The sequence below is a fragment of the Kogia breviceps genome, chromosome 1 (assembly GCF_026419965.1).
Source record: "Kogia breviceps isolate mKogBre1 chromosome 1, mKogBre1 haplotype 1, whole genome shotgun sequence".
Taxonomy (NCBI): domain Eukaryota; kingdom Metazoa; phylum Chordata; class Mammalia; order Artiodactyla; family Physeteridae; genus Kogia; species Kogia breviceps.
Genome location: NC_081310.1, coordinates 90,403,168 through 90,426,627, shown reverse-complemented (window position 1 = coordinate 90,426,627; position 23,460 = coordinate 90,403,168). Strand labels below are relative to the sequence as shown.

General features: G+C 44.0%; 1 protein-coding gene across 3 annotated transcripts; it reads right to left on the bottom strand.

Moving 5' to 3' along the window:
• Window positions 1-523: 523 nt before the first annotated feature.
• SLAMF7 (SLAM family member 7) lies at window positions 524-22,142 on the bottom strand. Of its 3 annotated transcripts, none has more exons than XM_067039508.1 (7): window positions 22,054-22,115; window positions 14,457-14,789; window positions 12,664-12,936; window positions 12,330-12,446; window positions 10,958-11,058; window positions 8,841-8,903; window positions 524-688 (listed from the first exon to the last, which is right to left on the bottom strand). In XM_067039508.1, exons 1-7 carry the CDS (start codon window positions 22,106-22,108, stop codon window positions 686-688), a joined length of 945 nt encoding a protein of 314 aa, XP_066895609.1. In that variant the 5' UTR covers window positions 22,109-22,115; the 3' UTR covers window positions 524-685. The 3 variants fall into 3 exon arrangements, with proteins under 3 accessions (XP_066895609.1, XP_066895607.1, XP_066895606.1); XM_067039506.1 differs by lacking the exon at window positions 524-688 and adding an exon at window positions 5,264-8,014 and having other exon boundaries at window positions 22,054-22,142; XM_067039505.1 differs by lacking the exon at window positions 524-688 and adding an exon at window positions 5,264-8,017 and having other exon boundaries at window positions 22,054-22,141.
• Between the last annotated feature and the right edge of the window lie 1,318 nt (window positions 22,143-23,460).

Below are 23,460 nucleotides of genomic sequence, written 5' to 3'. Positions count from 1 at the left end.
TCCAGCCCCTCTCCCATCCCTGGAGTTTGGAGGTGGGCGAGTAGGGGAGTTGGGGGAAGATGGGGTTGAAATTCCAACCCTCTAATCACTTGCTTCGTTTCCCTGGCAACCAGCCAACATCCTGAGGCTATCCAGGCACCTCCTGCCCCCAGTCATCTCATTACACAAAAAATCACTTCACTTTGAAGATTTCAAGGGTTTTTGGCACTGTGTGCAAAGAAAGTGTAAGACCAATATATATTTTTTATTATATCACAATATCACAGCCTCTTTCATTAGAATGTTAAGTACCGTGAAGGCAGGGGATTTTGTTTTGGGCTCACTGCTATATTCTGTGTTCAGCACAGTGCCTGGCACTGAGTGGTGCTCATTAAGCCCTGCTGAATGAGTAATTAATGAAGGCATGCATGAACAAATGAATACCTGCCTAAAATGGTAGACTCCTTTTCTGTATTTCTATATTTGAGAACCTGGTATTTACAGCTCACAAGCCCCAAACCACACAGCTCTGGGGGCTGCAAGTGTTGGACCTTGACGTGAAATGTGACTTCTCACCTAACCAGCTGGTGGTTTCCTTTGCCTGCTGGTTGAGCTGCTGAGATGAGGTCTCCTTCTGCATCTGACCTTAGGAAAGATCTTTAGTGTCCAGACTCCAGATCTGTTGCTATCCCTGGGCCCAACTTCATCACTGGTGGGGAAAAAAAAGAGGAAGGGGGAGAGTAATTCTAATTGTTTTACCATCTAAACTGACTCAGTGGAGAGAGGGGGTGGGGGAACGGATGCATTTGAAAGCTGGCAGTTACAGTTCTCCCCCTCTTAATCTTCACCCCTTTTGAAGCTCCTCCAACCTCAAGCCAACCTCTCTGTAATCTTTTCCTCTGAACATAGTGGAGGTGATTCCTCACCTCTCCCCACCCATCTTCACTCAGAGGAGGCACTTTCCATCCTCCTCCACCTCACCCCCAACATGTGGGTCTCAGACTTTCCCTTGCCCCTTATAGTGGGCATCACCTTTGTTTTTCCTCATGGAATGTTTTTTAAATTTTCTTCCACTCTTGGACTTCCCTGGTGGTGCAGTTGTTAAGAATCTGCCTGCCAATGCTGGGGACACAGGTCCGAGCCCTGGTCCTGGAAGATTCCACAAGCCGTGGAGCAACTAAGCCTGTGTGCCACAACTATTGAGCCTGCTCTCTAGAGCCTAAGAGTCACAACTACTGAGCCCGTGTGCCACAACTACTGAAGCCCGTGCACCCTAGAGCCCGTGCTCCGCAACAAGAGAAGTCACTGCAATGAGAAGCCCACACACCGCAATGATGAGTAGCCCCAGCTCGCCGCAGCTAGAGAAAACCCGTGCGCAGCAACAAAGACCCAACACAGCCAAAAATAAATACATAAATAAATAAATTAAGAAAACAAAATTCTTCCACTCCATTATGTAATATGTGCTTTCTCATTAAAGAACATTTGATAAATGAAGACAAGTAAGAAAACCATGCAACCTATCACCAACTCCCAAAAAACCAGTGTTAATATTTTGATGTTTTTCTTTTCTGATGAAATAAATTCATATTTTATGGCAAGACAAAAAAAAATTTAAACATAAAATTTTTCTTTGCCCATTTTGGCCTCCTCCCTCCCCGTTACTGTGTATTGTGCATCTGCAATAACCAGACCTCCTTAGGAGGTAACATTCCTTTTTAATCTCATAAAGGGTCATAACTCCTTAGGAGATAACCTTCCTTCTTAATATTCTAAGGGGTCATGACCCATGACTCACTACTTGCTTTGTACGCATAGAGCTGGATTGTGTAAACTGTCAATAATCCATCATTTGACTATAACCGTTTGTCTGAAAACCATATATAACTGTGCTTCGGCCTTTAAGGGGCTGAACAGTCCTCAGAGCTTTCTGAAAGACTGTCTCCCAGTTTATAATCCTCAGGTTGGCTCAAATAAAATTTCCCATTTCTTCCTTAGATCAACTATTGATTAACTTTTTCACGACAATTTTTTTGCATAGGCATTTTTAAAAAGCAGTTTTAATTATACAGCATATTAAAATTTACATTCTACTTTTTTCTACTTGTGATGTTGTAGGGGAGGGAAAACAATCTTCTGCCCTCTACCTTTCTAGGTTCTATGACTGAGACCTTCCCCTTAATCAAAGATTAACAAGAGAATATTCCACCCCACAATGTGCCACTTTGGCAGGTGGATTATTTTGAGCTGAAGGCAATCAAGACAGAACCAACTGAGAAAAAGCTTTTTACCATCCCTTAAACTGACTAAAAGAATTTAGAAATGAGGTCTGTGCCAGAAAGAGAGCTACTACCAGAGACAACTTTTTCATCTGAGTCACTTATCTGCATGGCAGGGCAAATATCTGTTAATCAAACATTTGCTCTTCTCATCTTCCTGTGAGTTGTCTTCTACCCCTCTGAAGTCCCAGACCCCCATTCCTTTCATTAACTCAGGATGGTATATAGGCTTTAATTGTCTGACTGCCTTTGAGTCTCATATTCTTATGGGTCTCCTGTATGTATAAAATTGAATTTGTTTTTCTCCTGTTACTCTGTCTTCCATCAATCTAATTATTATACCAGCCAAAGAACCTAGATGGTAAAAAAGGGAAATTTTTTCTCCGCTACAATAGATACTTCTCTTTTAAGGGCTGAGTCTCCACTTTAATGCTTCTGTTACCTTATTCTGAGTTGACTTTAGGGAAGTTAACCATTTTTTATGTACTGTCTTTTCCCCTAAGCATCATGTACCATATGTGAATCTCCAACTACAGGCCAAGCACTTGTTTCATATAATCCTCACATTGCAAGCCCTATAAGGGTTTTAGAGATAAGAAACTAGAAGCTCATGGAACCCAAGTCTTTGGTGAGGGTTACTTTGCTAGTAAGGGCTCTCAACCCCAGTCCTGACAGTCTCCAAAGCTATGTCCTTTCCTCCACCTACAGTTGGGAAGAGGGGGGACCACCCCTCTCAAGCTTTGAGCCCCATCTTCCTCTGCAGTAGATAATGGGTGGTGGAGAGGGCACTACTTTTGTTCTAGCTTTGGTTGCATACTGAAGTGTGAAACTTCAGGCAAGTTTCCTAGTTTATCTTAGTTTCAGTTTCAACATCTGTAAACTGGACATACCCCAGACACTGGTCCCACAGGAGTCATATGAGGACCCATGGGACAAAATTTACATGAAAGTAACTGGTCCCCAGCAAGGGATTGTAGGCTGGGAATGTGTGGGGAGAGAAGGGAGTCTTAGAAGACTCACTTGTTGTTGGGAGGTTTAGGTGGGTGCAAAATGCTAGTGGAATCTCAATGACACATTTTTTCCAGTGGAGTCAGGCAAACACCTAGAGAGGTTGTCATCTCAGCTTAGGGAATACTGTAAATTAGTATTTTTTCCACTTAGAATAATGGGGGACTCACACTCTTGCCTAAAGACCCACCTGGCTTTGGGCTGAAGGAGAGAGAACAGCGCAGCTCAGAGAACAAAGTTATTAAAATTTTGACTAAAGACAGAATCAGTATTACTAATTTTTCCTTTCCCTTCAGTCTCCAATCTGACTTGGCATGGCACTTCTTTATTTAAAATTTTGATATTTTGTCTATCACAGTGATGGGGCAGAGAGCAGACCACCCCAAGATGTGCCATTCTGGCATGCAGATTATTTTGAGCTGAAAATTACCAAGGTTAGTCATCAGTTAGATCCATTAAACTTGTAACCTGCCTTAACTGATCGAGCTTGCTTTAATAGTTTTTACAAAAACTTTCATGTTCTCCAAGAGTCATGTAGCCTAAATGATAAGATGTTTGCCTTAATTGTTTTTCAGGAATTTGGAGTTTGCTATGTTCAGTTGGAGCTTGAGCCAGTTAAGACCTCTGGCCCTCCAACTGGGCATGCATGAGTGTCCTCTTGGTGACCTTTTAACATCAGAAGGTCTAAAACTCCACCCTTAGGACATGCATGCAGCCGCTTTCTGAATATGCATCCTATGAAGAAGCCTGTAGTTTAGTTGCAGTGTGCAGAATGATGATTATCTCACCTTTTTTTCTTATTTCCATTCACCTTTTCCCACATTACCCATGCTTCAGACCATCCTGCTTTCTTACCCCATAAATAACTTGAGCCCCTCACCTTTGAGGAGGTGGATATGAGATTCATTCTCCTGTCTCTCCACTTGGCTGCCTCAAGAATAAACCTTTTCTCTGCTGCAGATCTTGGTGTCTCAGAAAGAACCTTGAACTTACCCCTTACTGCCTAAAAGACTTTAAGATAGGGGGCCTGTCCAGGAAGATGCTATCACCATAGATAACTATATAAAGTATTAGGAGTGGCAGACAGTGGTAGAACCTAGCAAAGCCCATTTGGTCAAAGTCCTGTGTCCCATTATCTTTTGATGGCCCAGTAAACATTTGTTTACCAAACATTAACTCTTTTTATCTTCCTGTGAGTTACCTTATTCCCCTTGAAACTTCAGAGCCCTACCTCCTTCTCCTTAGTCCAGAATATATACACACACCTCACCTTGTCTTGCTGTTTTTGAAATTCCTTTTGTGTGTGTGTGTGTGTGTGTGTGTGTGTGTGTGTGTTACACGGGCCTCTCACTGTTGTGGCCTCTCCCGTTGCGGAGCACAGGCTCCGGACGTGCAGGCTCAGCGGCCATGGCTCACGGGCCCAGCCGCTCCGCGGCATGCGGGATCCTCCCGGACCGAGGCACGAACCCGCGTCCCCTGCATCGGCAGGCGGACCCTCAACCACTGCGCCACCAGGGAAGCCCTGAAATTCTTCATACTTATATGGATTCCTACTGTGCATGTAATATATTTGATTTTCTCCTGTTAATCTGCCTTATGTCATTTTAATTTCTAGCCAAAAGAACTAAGAGGGGAAAGAAGGGAAACACTCCTTCATCTGTAATGGATTTTTCGCATTAATTTTGATTTTTCTAAATATTGCACAAAAATATTATTTACCTTGATGGCTGAGTGTTTTGGTGCTCCCTTAAATTTTGTGCCATGATGAATGCCACCCTGGCTTAATCCTAGGCCATGAAGATGTGGTACAGTGTGGTACAGTGGTACAGCTGAGGTGGCATCAGTGTGGGTCACACATATACTCAGTTGGTAGCTTCCCCTTCTGGCTCCAATGTAGATCACTCTCCCCTCCAAATGCTGCTATAGCTACACTCCACCCCACTCCACCCCACACCAATCTTTGTGAGAATTAGAAAAAACAAAATCTTCCTCAAGATATGCTTATTTTATTAAACAGTAATTGTAGTAATAAATACAGACATTTACAATATTTATATGTGAATCACACTCTATTTGATGTGGTGTCTCAGAAAGGACACATCTGTGAAGGGGAGCAGAATTCATCACCTCAAAAATATGTCTCTTTGGCATAAGGATTATTTTATGCTGATTACTTTTAAGAAACAACAGACATAGGAAGAGCTCTGAAAATGAGTAGAAGTTACCCTTTTGTAAGAGACATTTACATTTACAAGAGAAATCTCCATTTGCAAGGGTGTCTCCTCTGTACCAAGAGGAGGGGGGTGACTAAATCTCTAAAAACTCGTCAATGGAGAAGGCAGTGATTTAAAACTGCATAACAACCATGTGGTACTGTGCTTTGCCTGATAACCTGCCATAACTGCCCCCACCTCCGCCTTCTTTTGTCTGGAGATGGTGATGGAAGAGGCCATTTCAGGGAGGTTTATTCCATTTTCCTGGGTATCTCACACGTATGTAGGAGGAATACTTGTTATTAAACATGTTGGTTTTACTTCTGTTAATCTTTTTATTATGGGATATCAGTCAAGAACCCAGAAGGGCAGAGGAAAATTATTTTTTCTCATCTACATCTGCACGGCTCCACGTGGAGGCCGGCTGGGCCCTCCTCCAGGTTCCTCAGAGCTGGGGGACTGCCTCCTACTCACAACATTTGTTTCCCCTCAAATCAGCCTCAGACTGTTCTCTTGGTCCCCTCCCTTTTATTTTTTTTCTTGAAGGCTTATTATCTCTTACATTGGCCATTTTATATCTGAAGGTTTTTTTTTTTCTAGATATTTCTTCTCTCTTTCTCTCTCTCTCTCTCTCTCTCCATCTCCCTCCTTCCCTCCCTCCCTCCCCCCGCCTCATGGTTTAAAACTACAATTTTTAAATTTCTCACTATTCTCTGGATTGCCTAGCTGGTTCTTCTGCTTCAAGTGGTATTGGCTGAGGTGCCAAGAATGATGGAATATCCAAAATGGCTTCACTCTTGTGGCTGGCAGTTGGTGCTGGCTGCTGGCTGGAAGCTCAGCTTGGCTGTCAGCCAGTGGACTTGCTCTTCTCCCATGTGGGCCTTTCCACACAGGGCAGATATTATCTCCTTTCACAAATTTTAACACATATTCCTTCACCTTATTTCTAATAATTCATATATTTGGACCCACAAAATGGCAGCTGCCCCAGTGGTCCAGCCCACATCACGAACCTAAGCCTAAGTCAGCCTGCACTTATGGGAAACACCTGTCCAGGAACCCAGCATCCACTAATCACAATCCTCCAACTCAGCTTTCCCTAGCTCACCTTACTCTAGAAACTAGAACTTATAGGGAAATCCCCACCTCTTAGCCAATCATGCCCTGTTCCTAAGTTTCCTCTTCTAAAACTCTATAAAACTCATTCTTGTCCAAAATCCCTCAGGAAGAGTGCTGCACTGCTTGTGAGGCACTGTACTCCCCCAATCCAGAAGTGGTTTTCCCTTGAATAAAGGAAACACTTCACACTCCTAGACCTGAGACCTCAGATCCCTTTCCAACATTTCCATTCAAGATGTGTGTCCAGGAAGACATCCAAAGCAACCCTCTCCCTCCACATGTTTCTCATTTCATTAAAAAGGTGAGCTCTATGGGGGCAGGGATCATGTCTGTCTTATTTGCTAGACTGACCTAACAGGGGTTCCTAATAAATATTCATTGAATGAATTAAACAACTTTAAATGTTTGCAAGTCTCCTATAAATAGATTCAAAGTATGTCTTCAGGCGCAGTTCTTCCACTGAGATGGGCTCCTGCATAGGCCTAAGGCCTGGGTTTCTCCCTTGCAGCACTAAAGTATAAATGAAGCTGGGGCAGTGGTCAGTCACACTTCTGAGTTTCCACTCAGCCAAACTGTGTCTTCTACCTGGCGTCTCTGTCCTTGTGCGCTTTGACTCCCAAGTCCTGTGGATCCACACCTGACCCCCTGGGTATTGGGAATCAGTGGCCAGGCCTGCTGCCACTGCCCACGGAAGAAGTTCATGAAGGGTCAGTTTCAGGAGAACAGAGAGCACATGTGACGAAATCACAGTAAGCTCAGCACAGTGCCAGGCACGTTGTTGATGAGTCAGTAAATAAATCCATTTCTGACTGCTGGCTTCTGCTTCAGCGGGGAACATCCGCTGGCTGCTCTGAAGTTCTTGCCCTCTTGGCAACCAAACCCTTGGTATATTCCTCATCTCCAGACTCTGGAATGGGAGCTGTCATTCAAATGTGTGAAACTGCATCTACATTTCAACAGAGATGCTTCTAAGCCCTTGCTTTGAGTTGGCTGATAAATTCCCAATCACATTTCAAGGAGGGATTCTGGATTTGAAGAGATTTCTCAGCAGCGGGTAGGATTAAGAACTCTCTCTCTCTCTCTTTTTTTTTTTTTTTGGCCTCACCACACTGCTTGTGGGATTTTAGTTCCCCAACCAGGGATTGAACCCTGGCCCTCAGCAGTGAAAGCACAGAGTCCTAACCACTGGACCACCAGGAAATTCCCAGATTAGGAACTCTTAAATCTGAAGGAGCCTAAGGGGTACTTTATTCTGGAAGGAAGTCAGTGTCCTTCATTCTTCCTTGATGTTTTTTGTCAAGTCAGTGAATTCTTTTGACCATTTTCTTTGGAGCACATGGCTGCTTAGATGACATTCTCATGGGTAAATTACCTTGGTGTGTCTGGTAACGTGGGCTGTGAGTGGGATTTCTCCACCTGCTGGGCAGACATAAGGATGCAGAACACTGGAGAGGAGCAGAGCTATGGATCCCCCCAGGAGACCCCACCATCCCAGACACTCTTCATTGCCAAGGGTACCCAACCCAAACCTCTCGCTATGCTTGCTCCCACTGTTTAATAATTTTGACCTTAGAAAAATGACTCCTCAAGCCTAACCCACATTTATCTTGTTGAATGCTTAATGAACTCAACTTTCCTTCTAATAATCTATCCCAAACCAATCTTTCCTATTACTAGGTAAAGTGCTTTACCTATCCTTATTTTTCTAATGTGGTTGGGAGAGGAGACAGGAAGGTATCCCTGCTTCTGCCAAGTGTGATCTGTGAAGGAATAAGCTTTAAAAGCTTACTACATTAGTAGCTTGACTGGGGAGAAGTTGCAAATCACATGTAACATAGCTAGACCATGGAAAAGAAGAGGAACACTCTCCTGCCTCCAGTTTACTAGTGGCTCGGAAACAAGCCAGAGTTGTCTCCCCAGCCATCCCTTTCTCCCAGGCACAGCCTAAGCCATGGAACTTTTCCCATGCCCTCAGTCAGGATCCTGGTGATTTTCCCTATTGATCCCACCTGGAACCTGTCTCCTACTCTGTTCCACATTACCCCCATTTTCACTCCTAAAACACAATTCTCTTCTATTCCCCACATACTTGTGTAACCTTAAGCAAAGGGAATGGGTATCCTGGTGTGTGCCTTTTAGTAACAGGGAAAATGAGATCTCTGGGGCCCAAGAAATTCTAGCTAAACTTGAAACAGGAAGAAGAAGAACAGCTAAGATAAAACTCAGCTCTAAAGCTTCTTACCTTTGGGAGTATTTGCACAGTGGAATAAAGTGTATTTACTACATTTTCCTCTGGTACAGTGCTCTGTTAAAAAACAAAAAACAAACAAAAGAAATCATCACCAACCCCCTGGGTCACATAGACAAGTCCAAAGAGACATCCAGAATCCAGAGAAGGGGAAACAGAAGTGGGAGGAGATGGTGAGAGAGAAGAGAGTGTTCTGGAGCCGGAATGGGGGAGTGGGAAGTGCTCTTGTCAGTGACTGCTATTGTAATTATTATTTATTTTTATTTTTATTTATTTATTTATTTTGTGGTATGTAGGCCTCTCACTGTTGTGGCCTTTCCCGTTGCGGAGGACAGGCTCCGGACGCGCAGGCTCAGCGGCCATGGCTCACGGCACCAGCCGCTCCGCGGCATGTGGGATCTTCCCGGACCGGGGCACGAACCCGTGTCCCCTGCATCAGCAGGCGGACTCTCAACCACTGCGCCACCAGGGAAGCCCTATTGTAATTATTAATGACTTTTTTCAAGAAGCTATTGCGGGCTTCCCTCCTAGCACAGTGGTTAAAAATCCACCTGCCAATGCAGGGGACACGGGTTTGAGCCCTGGTCTGGGAAAATCCCACATGCCTCGGAGCAACTAAGCCCGTGCATCACAACTACTGCGCCTGTGCTCTAGAGCCAGCAAGCCGCAACTACTGAAGCCCACATGCCTAGAACCCGTGCTCTGCAACAAGTGAAGCCACTGCAACGAGAAGACCGCTAACTGCAATGAAGAGTAGCCCCCGCTCACCACAACTAGAGGAAAGCCCGTGCACAGCAACGAGGACCCAATGCAGCTAAAAATAAATAAAATAAATAAATTTTAAAAAAGAAGAAATTGCATTATTTTAAAACTGTATCTTGTTTAAATTACTTAATAAATATATAAGATATATAAGTCCCATGAGCTATGAGCCTCCTAAGGTGATTAAAGGATAATTTGAAATCATATTGTCAATGTTGGAAATAAACTTTCCCATCAGTCAAAAGAGCTTATGGAGCAAATCAGAAATGATGACTAAAGGGACAAAACAAAACAAAACAATGACAGCAATAAAAAAAAAGCTCCTTCAAGGCTGGAGAAAAATATCCTGGGTCAGTGAAGTTTATTCCTGAACATCTAGGATAGTCTCGTGGTCTCCAGGGAATGTGTCTTGAGCAGGGGAAGAGGGAGGCTGGTGATAAAGTGATCAATTTTGACAGAAGCCAGGCTGAGTGAAGCACAAAGAGGTGGCCCTTTTAAGGAAGGAAGGAGCTCTCAGAATACCAACAACTTCGAAGAGAAAACATAATATCTCCTCTTGGAAAAGTTGTAGATAAGTGTAAGAAGATGCATCCTGATAAGGAGACACTGAAGACTGGAGTAAAACTGAGATTTTTGAAGCTCCAAAGTGCTTTTATTCCTTCATTAAGTAGGCCAGTGTGGAAAGGGAACTATGACCCCTAAAGAGCAAGCCTAGCCTCGGCTGCAATGATTTTTGCTCGTGGACCTTTTGAAGCTGTCTACCTAGTTCTTGTCTCCAAACTGTCTCTTGTATTTTGTATTCCTTTAAACCTTAGTCTTAGGATTTTCTTTTCAAAGAGTTTTCTTTGAATTAACCTTGTGTTTGTTCACTGCAGCTTGGCGACCCATACTTGGGAAGCCTTGAGGGAGGGCCCAGAGCCACCATGGACCCTCTGAGACCCCTCCTGATGGTTCCCTGAGTTGCCTCAGAGGGAATGGCATCTCTAAAGCCAGTTTTCTGACACCATAACTCAAACATCATGTCAAAGTCACATTTCTCTACCCGCCATCCTATGCAAAAGGAATTGGGTCTGTTGAGTGGCCATTTTGAACAGTGGAGGGGAAGGAGTGATTCCATAGATCACAGTGTGAGCCTTACTGGCTAGGTCAGAACCAGATGCTCCAGAGGTCACCAGTTCCTGCACAAGAGAGAATCCATGGTGACTTGGGGGAGACACAGGTACACTGGGTTTAAAGGTTTATACATTTTCACTTCCCATGTTGCCCAAATCCATGGAAAAATCTTAAGTAAAACAAGGAGGGCTTCAGAGAGGAGAATCAGGCCCCAGGAAAGATGGGAAAGAACTCACATTAAAGTAAGAGATTGTGTCATACTCCAAGGTCTCTCCCAAAGCAGGGGGGTAGTTAAGAGTTTCTGGATGAAGGTTCAGTCCCTTCTCTTCAATGGACTCTGAAACCAAGTTGGGAGAGAATCAGAGCTGGCTCCTCCTTCCACTGGCCACCCCCATTGGCCCACCATCTGGATGACCCACTTAGGGTGACCAACCACCCTGATTTCCCTGTAACTGAAGGGTTTTCCAGAACATGAGACTTTCAGTGCTAAACCCAGGAACCCCAAGATGAACTGGTCACCCTCATTACTTCACTTCCCAATTTCTGGACAAAGCCAGCGAAAAGAGGAAGCAGAGGACATCAGAAATGCTTTTAGGGGCTTCCCTGGTGGCGCAGTGGTTGAGAATCTGCCTGCTAATGCAGAGGACATGGGTTCGAGCCCTGGTCTGGGAAGATCCCACATGCTGCGGAGCAATTAGGCCCGTGAGCCACACTACTGAGCCTGCGTGTCTGGAGCCTGTGCTCCGCAACAAGAGAGGCCGCGATAGTGAGAGGCCCGCGCACCGCGATGAAGAGTGGCCCCCGCTTGCCACAACTAGAGGAAGGCCCTCGCACAGAGACGAAGACCCAACACAGTCATAAATAAATAAATAAATTTTAAAAAAAATAAAAAAATAAAAAATTTAAAAAAAAAAAAAAAAAAAAAAGAAATGCTTTTACAGTGTTTCCAGGAGGGAGAGAATATCTCAAAGTCTGCAGTTCTTACCCAACCAACACTTAGATCCCTCCCCAATACCCTGAGTGGACAGTATCAGTGGGAACCTGAGAAGACAAATCAGCAGGGTTTAGGGACACAGAGCATGGGGTACAGCCTGGAGAAAGACAGAGAAAGGCTTCTCCAGGAGTAATGTATCTAGATTGAGGTGGGGAGTAGAGAGAAGTCTCTGGAGTTGATCTAATGGAGAGAACTGGGATGGATTGGGGGCTCTGACAGGGATGGGCTAAATGGATGGTGCTGGTTTGTGGACCTCAGAGTTGGAGGCCATGGCCTCCCAGTCAGGGGAGCAGAGTCAGCAGTGTGTGACCTGTGTCAGCAGGAGGGATACACTAGTAATTCCCTCTGGGGGGAAGGAGAAGGATAGGCGCTGGAGAAGGAACTAGGAGAACCTTGGCCTTAGGAGAGAAGTTAAAGGCTCAGGTATTCTCTCCACTCCAGAACTAAGGAGTACAGATGGATGGTGCTGTCCTTTAGGACAGAGATGATGGCTTCTTCATTTCTGCATCCTTAGTGCCTAGCACCAAGCTTGGCACACAGTCCAACATACTGTTGAATGAATGAAGGAGAAAATGCATGATTGAAGGTGAAGACAAAAAAAGTTCATGCTCTACCTTTTCTTCTTTCTCTTCGTATGATCAAAATAATTGGCACCAGTGCAATGAAACAGAGCAGGATGAGTGACAACAGGAGTTTGAGGATCACAGAGGTAACCAGGCCACCAGCAACACCTTTAAAGAGAGAATGGGTGGAGGCACAGGGCAGGGAGAAGGGTCAGCTAGGGAAAATGACCCAACTTCTGGAGGAATTGCAACCTTCCTCCCAGTCTGATGACTTCCCCAGGGCTTCCAGTTTTCACAAAGGGCTTGTTCCCATGGGGGACCAGGAGCTGAAGAAGATATAGGTCCTAAGACCAGGGGCTCCTGGAGAGAGAGGAGAGACAGTCACCTTCACAGAGCTTCCAGGCAAAGATGGGGTTGGAGGAGTTGCTGCTGATGGGGTTTCTGGCTATGCAGATGAAGGTCATCTCCCTTTTCTCCTGCCTCCAGGATATGGGGAGGATGGAGCCACTATGGGACTCATTGGTCGCCTGTCCCAGGCACTGCCAGCTGTAAGTTACATCCTCTCCTCCCTGTTCCATGGAACATGTCAGATTGGTTACACATGTGCCATTCTTATTGTTCTGCAGACCTATGATGACTTTGGGCTTTGACAGGTGCCCTGTAAAAGAGAAATAGACAACCAAGTGTGGAAATTATGCCCATAGCCCTCCTTTTTTCTGCATTATTCTTGTAAACCTTGGACCTGAATCTCCCTGGTGTGCTACAGAGTGGAAAGGAAACAGCAATTCAGAGCAGAATTCTCATTCTTATCTGGGGAAGAGAACTATCTAGGTCAGATTGCTCACAGTCATAAAACAACAACAATAGTAATAGAAATAATTACAATGCAACAAGAATGAGCTGCCATTGGGGGCTTCCCTGGTGGCGCAGTGGTTGAGAATCCGTCTGCTGATGCAGGGGTCATGGGTTCGTGCCCCGGTCCGGGAAGATCCCACATGCCGCGGAGCGGCTGGGCCCGTGAGCCATGGCCGGTGAACCTGCGCGTCCGGAGCCTGTGCTCCGCAACGGGAGAGGCCACGACAGTGAGAGGCCCGCGTACCACAAAAAAAAAAAAAAAAAAAAAAAAAAGAATGAGCTGCCATTTACTAAGCGCAGGCATATGGCAAGCACTGTGTTAAAAGCATTTTAGATGTTCATTAGTTTTATCTTTTTTGGAGGCTCCCTATTCCCCTGTCCTCAGACTTCCTTGAAGAGACTCGCTTTACTCTCTAGAAGAGAACAAAGGTATTGGAGCAACATTTCTGGTTCCCCTCTCTACCTTGTGTTCACTCTTTCAGAGGATGAGCAATTGTTTCATTGCTGAGATGGTGAGTCTGACCTCCCTCATCTACATTTCTCTATTTACATGTTTGAGCTGTTATGATTGTTGTTTAAATGTGGTTTGCCCTCACCCACCTCCCCTGCTAGTTTGCCTGCAGAATGCATGTCTTCCATTCTTTTCAACTATATCTATATGGAGGACACACCTGGATCAAGGTGCATGGTCTACCTCCTACAAGCAAACCTGCAGGCCCATCTCCTGGTGTCTCTGATATTGCAGCTCAGTGAGAGAGGCAGCTATTCTTTTAGCTAGTTGAGTAATTGTTTCATAAGTTCATTTTCCCTGAATAGGCACCAAAGTCTAGACTTGGGGGAAAGTATTTTTATTATCCAGCTTTACCAGAAAAAATAAAGCTGATATTTTTATCTTCCTTTCTGATTCCTGTGTCTATTTCTCATTTGGTTAGAATCTTCACGGGAAGAGGTGTGATTGATAGTTATACCTGATAATCTTTCTAAGATAGGTATCACTTTACTTCCCATTACAGATACGGAAACTAAGTTTCAAAGAGATCAAGTAACTTGGCTAAGGCCATGTAACTAGTAAGTAGAGAAGCCAACATTTGACCTGCGTGATTGTCACTTCTCATAACGCCTATCAGCTGCACCACAATCCTTCTTACAGACTATCTAAGAGGGAACTTCAAGGGTTGGCTATATCTACTTCATCCACGCACGAGTTCCCTCTTGCACTTTATTGGCAAGGGTTTATCCAGCCTTTGTCTGAACAGCTCCAATATCAGGGAGTTCACCATTTTAAGAAGGCAGTTATCCACCTTTGGAACTGATTCTGCTCACCATAGACACGCAGCTCATACTCCTGGGTTAGGGGATCCTGGAGGGTTGGGCCGTGTATCTCCACGCGGTAGACACCTGAGTCATTCTTCTTCAGTTTGCTGAGCTTCAGGGAGTAGCCTTCATGTGGGAAACTCACCCTTTCCTTGTTACGATGTTGGGTCACTATGATAAGGGCTTTTTTGTCTGCCATCTTTGGCTGTATGGTGACGAGAGTGGTTGTGTTGAAGACCCAGATAATGCTGTCAATTGGATCTACTGAGAGAGTCAGTGGGAAAGTCACAGACCCACCAAGGGCACCAACTAGTTTCTTCGGTACTCCAGAGGCTGCTGGCCCTGCAGAAACAGAGAACCATAAAATAAACCTGAGTTCCTGCCTTTGCCACCAATTACTCATTCCCTTTGGGTCCTGGAAAGGTCCCAAGAAACCCTCTCAGTCTAACCCAACCAGTCCTGGGAAACCCTTTGGAACCTCACTCACACAAAGGCACTGAGGTCAGAACTCTCTGCCTGAAAGGGGTGACTACAGGTGAACCCACCCCATTCCCAGAGATATCTGGCTGAAACAAAGCTCTGAGGTAGACCATGAGGTCAGCTGCATCCTTGACAAGTTCCTGTGGGGTGACAAGAGGGGAGGTTACTGTCCAAGCTCCATTTAGGACTCCCAGATTGCTCCTGGGAGAGCTGATTTGTAGCAGTCTATCTGACCTGGGACAGAGGTTCTTAAGCACAAACCAGGGCACTGGGAAGCAAGCGGTAAGTCTTTACAGCTTAGAAGTTTGAGGATGATTTATCTTTCTATTTTATGGTGGATGGGAGTGAATTCAAGATCATCTCTAAATGAGGTTCTCATTCACTTGAATTCCAATATCCTTCCTTGAGTGGAAAGGAAAAGGGTGAGTGACTGGGAGCTCTGCAATATGCCCAGGCTACCTTGTGATGTTTAACCTGAACTATCAGGAATTGTAGTAGGGCTTCACTGCTTCCTGCCTCCCAAATTTCTGTTTCACTGCAATCTTAATTCACCTCAGAAAGCGTGACTTGGAAACAACCATCACTGATATTGTGGCTCTAGGTGAAAAACAGTTAAGAATGGCTGCTGAAAAAGCTTCCAGAATTGGTCAACTGAGCAGCAACCTAATAAATAGCCCATGGGCCAAACTTGACCTGCCCCGTGTTTTTGAAAACAAAGTTTTATTGGAACACAGCCATGTTCTTTCCTTTGCACATTGTCTATGGCTGCTTTTCCACTACAAAGGCTGAGTTGGATAGTTGTGACAGAGATCATACTGCCTGCAAAACTTAAAATTTTACTATTTGGCCCTTAACAGCAAAAGTTTGTTAACCGGATTTTATTAAAAAAACAAAAACAAACCTGAGATTCAAAAAAATCTAAGTAACTTTTCCAAGGGCACAAAGCTAGCAGGTGATAATTTGAGGATTTAACCCAATGTCACTCCAGCCCTGGAGCCTGGACTCTTTCTACTATGGCTCAGTTTGAAGGTCCCTTGGCATTTGTACCAGCTCCAGCCTTTTCTATTAGTCCCCTTCTTCAGTTCCCTCAAGGGCTCAGGTGTCAACTCTGAAGCCCTGGAGTCTCATGGAATCCCGATTTACCATTCAAGTCTTTTGGTGACCTTCCTTCAAGTACAAGCTGCTCTAGCAGTGCCCCCAGAGTAAGAGAATCTGGTGCTACCAAATGTTGACCTAGCCCCTTGATAACAGGTCTTGGATCTTGACCAAATTTTTTGCTAAATTTATCTCTAAAAGTACTGGTTTCTCTTCCTGAGTAAATGCCTTTTAGGAGCTGATTCCTGTTTTCAAACATTTTTCCCCTATAATTTAGATATATGCATATATACTTTGGATCACTCAAGCCTTTATCAAATCATCCTGTTGAGTAAGCTGATTTTCCAAAAAGCTGCCCTCCCTGCTTCTCGAATGCTAAGGGAGGATGGTTTTTCATTACTCTCTTTGATCATCTCATGGGGTGTCAAAATATTTCCAGTAAATGTTATAGACAAAATGAGTTTTATTTGAATTTTTGATTTATCAATTAATGTATTCATTCTTTTATTTCAACCATGAGATGGAAGGCGTGAATATTTTGCAGTCAAATAAAGATTGGATAGCACTTGCCCCCAGGTAGGTGCAATTCTTGGATTAGGGGACCTTTGAGTATTTAAATTTTCATGTGAGGTTTGGGGGACATGTATATGTCAAGGAGGTGACAAAATTGTAGGATTTAGCTTTAGTGTTTTAACATGTGTACATGCACTTAAGCCATGAATAATTAATTGTTCTTTTCACATCTTATATACATGGTGCTATCTTCCTAGGGTACATTTTAAGAAATGTTAATTGTGTGGAGATACAAGAAAATATCTTCAAATTCATTGTTTGTTGTTAGAATGAAATTGGGGGACAATACAGTGCAAATTGCCAACATGAACCTAGATGGAGGATATTGTTCTATCTTTATCGTATCTTCAGGGTGAGGAGAAGAGTCATAAAAGATGAAAGTAGTTCCATGCCATTCCCTAAATGTGAGCTCAGACGTTAAGGGCCTGGGTTGGTTAAGTCCTAACCAGTTTTGTTTCCTCTTCCCAGTTCACTGTGAAAGTGGATCCAGAAAACAAGACACTTCTCTTCTCAGCTTCTAAGACTGAACCGAAGCTCCCCTTTCTCTGATGGCTTCTCCACCTGTGGTGTGTGGCCCTACAGGGTTTTGCCATGTCTAGGTAAGTCATGCTCTGCTCATTCAGTCATTCCTTCCTTTAACAAGAATTTGTTTGGTTCCATACTTGTGCCTGGCACTGTTTAGGAGCTGAGGGTATAACTGGGGAGCAAGATAGTCATGATCGTTGCCCTCATGGAGTTGGGAGAGAGTCATTAAATAAGTAACAACATGTGCCGTGAAAGGGGAAATGACAGTACTTAGGGAATACATGATGGGGGTGGGGGATGTAACATGACCTGTATGATCAGAAGGCCCTAGAGAATGAGTAGCTACTAACACCTATCTACAAGGCCAGGGAGGATTGGGCCCCATGAGACTCATCTACCCTACCACCTGGATCAATGTGGTGAATGTTGTAACTTGCCTCCTCTGCATCCATTTCAGTCCTTCCTCATTTTGTAGCAGCCATATGGTTTGGGTAACTCAACTCAAGCGGTAGCCTTCCTCTGCATAGTAATTAGTTCAGGGGTATCACATGTCCCAGGTTGATTGTATCTGAGAGAAACCCAGGGTTTTTGTTCCTAGGCCAGCAAAAGTTGATGCTGTGGGAAGATATGAAGCCTTGGATGGCCACCCACTTACTACCACCAGACAAGCAGCCAGGGCTCCTCCCTCAGCTTATCCCCAGTTTATGTCCTAACTCACCCTTTTATTGGTGCCTTATCCTTTTCTCTGTCCACCTAAATCTTATTTAAGACCCATAAATCCTAGTTCAAAGCCCTTCCCTGTGGAAGTCTTCAACTCTTTCTCACACCTACCCCGTGAAATTCCACCATGAATGTCACTTCACTTTCCACTTTAAATTCCCCATGAGGAGCTATTCCCCTGGGTGGTGACTGGACATGCCATTTTGCTGTGAGTTAGCGGATCACTGATCTACAGGCATTAGGTTCCAGATCACCTGGTGATGGGGTCTGGGGTCTCAACCAGGGATGGGTGGAGATGGCCCCTTCTCCCAGGCAACATGCAGCAGTGTAAAAAAGTTAGAGGTCTGGCCTAACTGGGGGTCAGGAGACCTGGGTTCCATTCTGGTTCCTCTGTAGTAATAACTCCAGCAATGAATACTTGGTTTAATGGGTATTCCCGTTCTTGATCCTCAAGTCAACTCTATGTGATAAAGGTTTTAAGCTGCACTTTATAGATGAAGACATTGGGGCTCCAAGATGCTGAGTGACTTTCTCAAGGATCCAAACTGGAAAGTGGCAGATGTGACATGAGAAGCTAGTTCGTTCCCCCATCTCCTCTAGAGGCCTGTGTTCTTTCCACTGCTACCTCCCACTACCACTTTGAATTTCAGTGTTCTCACCTCTCATAGGAGAAAAAGAATAACATTTATTCACCAGGATTTAGGGAAGGATGAAGGGTGAATACAGATGTGAAAACATTTTGAGAAGTACAGAGCAGTCTGAGACACGGTGGGAGGCAAGAGGGAACGACAGGCAGTAGTGCTATAAGAGACAGGCTTTGAGAAAGCTTCCCACTTTTTGGTCTCATTTCTGCAAGAATGGCTAAAAGTGAGATTTCCCAAAACTTCTTTGGATGGCTTCTTAGTAAGGTAAGCTTCTTAGAAGGTGGTCTGGACCCTAACACCTATACATCAGTCACTGGCTAATCCACAGCAAGAGAGTAAGTCCACTCACCAGGCAGGGAGATAATTCCTACAGCAAGCATCCCCACCAACCTACTTTTGGAGGTTGAGGGAGCTGGGGCAGGAGACACTCTTCTTTCTGCCCTGGCCAAGTCTCAGGTATTTTTGGCACCAAGAGATTCAGCCCTAAGATGCTCTTCATAACAAGAACGGACAACAGCTCCTCCCTTTTGCCACCTGCCTTTCCTTTTGGCTGTCACCTCCTCCCCTTAACCTGTTCCCCCAAGGCTCATGTGTTGAGGGAAGGAGCCAAATTAGGAGGAAGGGACACCATCAGTACAGCCAGAATCAAGGAATAGTGACCTAGGAGGAAGATCTCGGCATAGCAGAGTGTGTAAAGCCTACCTCCTGCTTGCCAGCCCAGTCCCTGAGCACCTCTTCCAGTACTGGGTGCCTCTATCAGAATGCACCAGCGTGTCATGCCACCCTCACCATGGAAACCAAGGACCAGAGCATCTCAAAGCTAGGAGGAATTTTAGGGACTACTTAGTCCAATCCCATTTTATAGATGAAGGGTCTGGTGCTCTGAAGATTATAGCGATGTGTGTCAAGTGAGTGGAAGGCCAGGATTAGTAACAAGGGCTCCTAAGGCAGGGTTTCCCAAGCTGTGCCCCTGCTACCTTTGAGGTCTGTGGCAGTGCCTCAGTGTATTTCTTGGGAGCTTAGATGGAGGTCAAGGGGGTAGGGGATGGGGTGGAGGCTATGGAACTCCCCCCACTCCATCAGGGAGGCTTCAATTCTATGCATCAGAGTTGTTTGTTTCTGTGTAAGTTTTCTTTTTATAAAAGGAAACCACTGCTTAAAAAAGAAAAAAACGACTTTGGAAACTACTGCTCTTTACACAAATTCCCCTTAATTAATGTACTTGGAAAGGGCATTTACAATCAGTACCATGTAAGATGTACATGGAACAGACAAGCCTCACAATTCACCAGCTACCTTTGCCAACACTTCAGTTCTAACCTGCAACATTCATATTCAAGTTCCCTACTGTTCTGCCCCTCACTCATCTCCGAAACGTTCCTCTTGTTTGTCTCTTCTGCTCTTTTTCAACACCTCCCCAATACCTCCTCACCCACTTTTTCTGATTTCCTTTTATAAACTGTCTCCTCAACCCTACTCTATCCTATAATCATCATAAAATTGTGCCCATTTTCCAGATGAGAATACTGAGGCTGCAAGAGTTGTTCCTTGGTCCCTCTGAATTTGGCCAGGGTGATTTTTTGGTGCATTCACGTCCTGGAAATGGAGTTCCCTACTCCTCTTCGGCATTTCCAGTGCCTACCTTGGCCTCATGTACCTGGAGAGGGAAGGAATCTCTGGGGAAGATTCATCTCAAATACACATTCATTGAGCACTTTTTCTGAAGGTACACTATTAGGCCGTTAGTTTGGTGTGATGAAATGAACACTGGCTTTGGAAACTCAGTCTCTGTTCTACCTCTTTTTTTTTTTTTTTTTTAGGTACGCGGGCCTCTCACTGTTGTGGCCTCTCCCGTTGCGGAGCACAGGCTCCGGACGCGCAGGCTCAGCGGCCATGGCTCACGGGCCCAGCGGCTCCACGGCATGTGGGATCTTCCCGGACCGAGACACAAACCCGTGTCCCCTGCATCGGCAGGCGGCATCTCAACCACTGCGCCACCAGGCAAGCCCTGTTCTACCTCTTAATAGCTGTGTAATCTCGCCTAAGACACTTGACCTCTCAGAGCCTAAGTTTTGGGGATAATAATATCTATCTTGTAGACTTGTGAGGAGATTGTATGAAAAATGCCTTGGATGTAATAGGAGCTTATTAAATGGTGATTATTATTATATTGTTTTGCATTTGATATCTTATTTAAAACATCACAATAATTTGCAAGTTAAGTTTCATTTTCTGTTACATAATTTTAAAGACCAAGGTTCAGAGGCTAAGAAACTTATCCACAATAATATAGCTACTAAGTCAAACCCAGGAGTTCTTCTCCAGGGCCAACACTGCTTTCACAATCCTGTCCACTGGAGGCTCTCCGACAATCTCAGGTTGTTCTTTCAATCACAGAAGGAATAGCACGCAGGCTGCCACAGCCTCCTGGTGCAGGGTGCACACTTGCAACTTGCACCCTGCTGCCCCAGGTCATGTTTCAGGTGGGCACCTGGGTTTTGAAAAGTCCTGCCATGTCCTCCCCCTTTTCACCATCTCCAAGTTCCCCTTCTGATCACCATTTCCGTTCAGGGAGTGGTTTTTAAAGTAAGGGTCATTTCCAGGCCCAGGTGCTTCCTAAAAATGCAAACTTTTAACGAACTCACGGAGAGTCTCTCACCCGAGAGTCTGTTGATGCTACGCTGAACAGTTCAGGATGCCAGGTGGCGGGGAGGAGAGGATTGGGGGGCCTGACTTACTATGTGGGCTTGGGCAGGTCTCTTCTGGCAGGCCTGGGACACACATAAATGAACCAGCACACCAAATCCTCAGAGGGAGACCTCATTGTGGCTCTCCATGAGTTTGATGACCAGAGAGATATTTCTAACTTATGGGGTTCCTGGTCCTTCCTGAAAGCCCCGAAGATAGTAACATCTTGAAAGACTAGAATACCTGTGACAGGCGTAGAAAAGTTCTCAGTCCTTCATGGCATAACCTTCATTGGATTACTTGGGTTAAGAGAGAAAATTCAAATGTTCTCTGCCATCAGTATGATTGTTAAATGCATAATAATTTAAAATATTTTTCTAAATAATACATATTTATATTTACATAAATATAAAACATAGATGTATATGTATAAATGTTATAAATATATTTAAATTAAAATATTTAAAAAATATATTTCTAAGTAAATAAATATACACCTGAACCATCTCATTTTGTTTTTAAAATTACCCTCAAAATGAGGGATGGCTGAGGTCCGAGGAAGATGAAATTCTTCATCTATTTCATGGCAGAATCCAGATTAGGACACAGGTTTTTCTGACACCCAACACCACTTCTTTCAGCCCTTTGTTCCCTGGGACAGTCAGAAAGGCAGTCAACTCCCAAAGTCATTCCTTCTCCTCTCCCTCCAGTCTCTTCCTGTCCTCTGTGAGTCAGAGACCACAGGATATAAAAAGCAATATTAGATGAGGGAGCAGAGCCTCCTAAGTTGAGCCAGAGACCCAGAGTGGAGCCAGGAGCCTGGAGCTACATGCAGGATGGGGTAGGCAGTCAGGAAAGCAGGAGGATCTTGTTGGACTCACCTGTGAGCTGGCAGAGGAGAAAGATGAAGATGAAGCATGCTGGGGAAACAAGCATATTGCTCTTTGGATGTCAGCCACTAAAATGAACCCACTTCCCTCTTGTAGTCACCCTCTTATACCTCTTCCCCTGCTAGGATTTTAAGTAGGTGGGGTCATGAGATTGAGAGTGAGTCATCTTAATTTTCCCCATATGGCCAGCTTTTTCTGTTATACCATGTGACCTTTCAGAGATTCAGAATAGAGAACATGGAAGGAAATAGAAGGTTATATGGAGAACAAAAGGGTGGCACTGGGGATAATAATAATATCTCTTGAGGTTTGCTAAGTACCAGGAGTACCTGCATTCTTTTATTTATTCCTCATAACAACCCTGTGAGTGAAATACTACCATAATGCCTAGTTTACAGATGAGAAAATGAAGGCTTAGAGTACAGTACAGCAAAATTAAGAAGTTCTTTTAATCAAAAGAAACCATTATAATAGTAAAAAGGCAAGCCACATAGTGGGAGAACATATCTGTAATACATTTATTCCACAGGGGCCTTATATCCATAATATATGGTTGTCCAATTGTTCCAGCACCATTTGTTGAAAAGACTGTCCTTTCTATATTGAATTGCTTTTTATTTTAAAATTAATTTTTATTGGAGTATAGTTGCTTTACAATGTTGTGTTAGTTCCTACTGTACAGCAAAATGAATCATCTATACATATACATATATTCCTTCTTTTTTGGATTTCCTTCCCATTTAGGTTACCACAGTGCATTAAGTAAAGTTCCCTGTGCTATACAGTATGTTTTCATTAGTTGTCTGTTTTGAATTGCTTTTATACCTCTGTCAAAACGTAGTTGATCATACTTGTGTGGGTATATTCTGGGCTACCTATTATGTTCCATTGATTTATATAATGTAATTATTGATATATTATGACTTAACTCTGCCATTTTATTGTTTGTTTTCTTCTTGTTTCTTCTGTTTTTTTATTCCTCCGTTTTACTTTCCTGGCCATTCTGTAGATTATTTGAATTTTAAAAAATAATTCCATTTTGATTTATCTGTAGTGTATCTTGAGTGTATCTCTTTGAATAGATTTTTAAATGGCTGCTCAAGGCATTACATTAAACATATGTAACTTATGGTTTACTGATGTTGGCTTTTTACCAGTTCAACTAGCATGTAAAAACATTACCCTTGCAAGATTCCTTTACCATCACACCTTAATAACTTATCTTAACTATATCCTCTCCACATATTGAGAACCATATCAGGTAATGTTATAATTTTTGCTTCAATTGTCAAATATAACTTAGAAAACTCAAGAGGAGAAGGAGAGGGAATTCCCTGGTGGTCCAGTGGTTAAGACTCAGTACTTTCACTTCCAGGGCCTGGGTTCAATCCCTGGTGG

Bases quoted from the DNA above. Each gene is read 5' to 3' on its own strand.
- SLAMF7 (XM_067039505.1), bottom strand. From the start codon at position 22,108: ATGCTTGTTTCCCCAGCATGCTTCATCTTCATCTTTCTCCTCTGCCAG. The intron at 11,059-12,329 runs GTAGAGCATGAA...ACTTGGTTTCAG, and splicing joins ACGAAGAGAAAGAAGAAAAG to AGTCCATTGAAGAGAAGGGA. The intron at 8,904-10,957 runs GTGAGTTCTTTC...GTTTTTTAACAG, and splicing joins ACACAATCTCTTACTTTAAT to AGCACTGTACCAGAGGAAAA.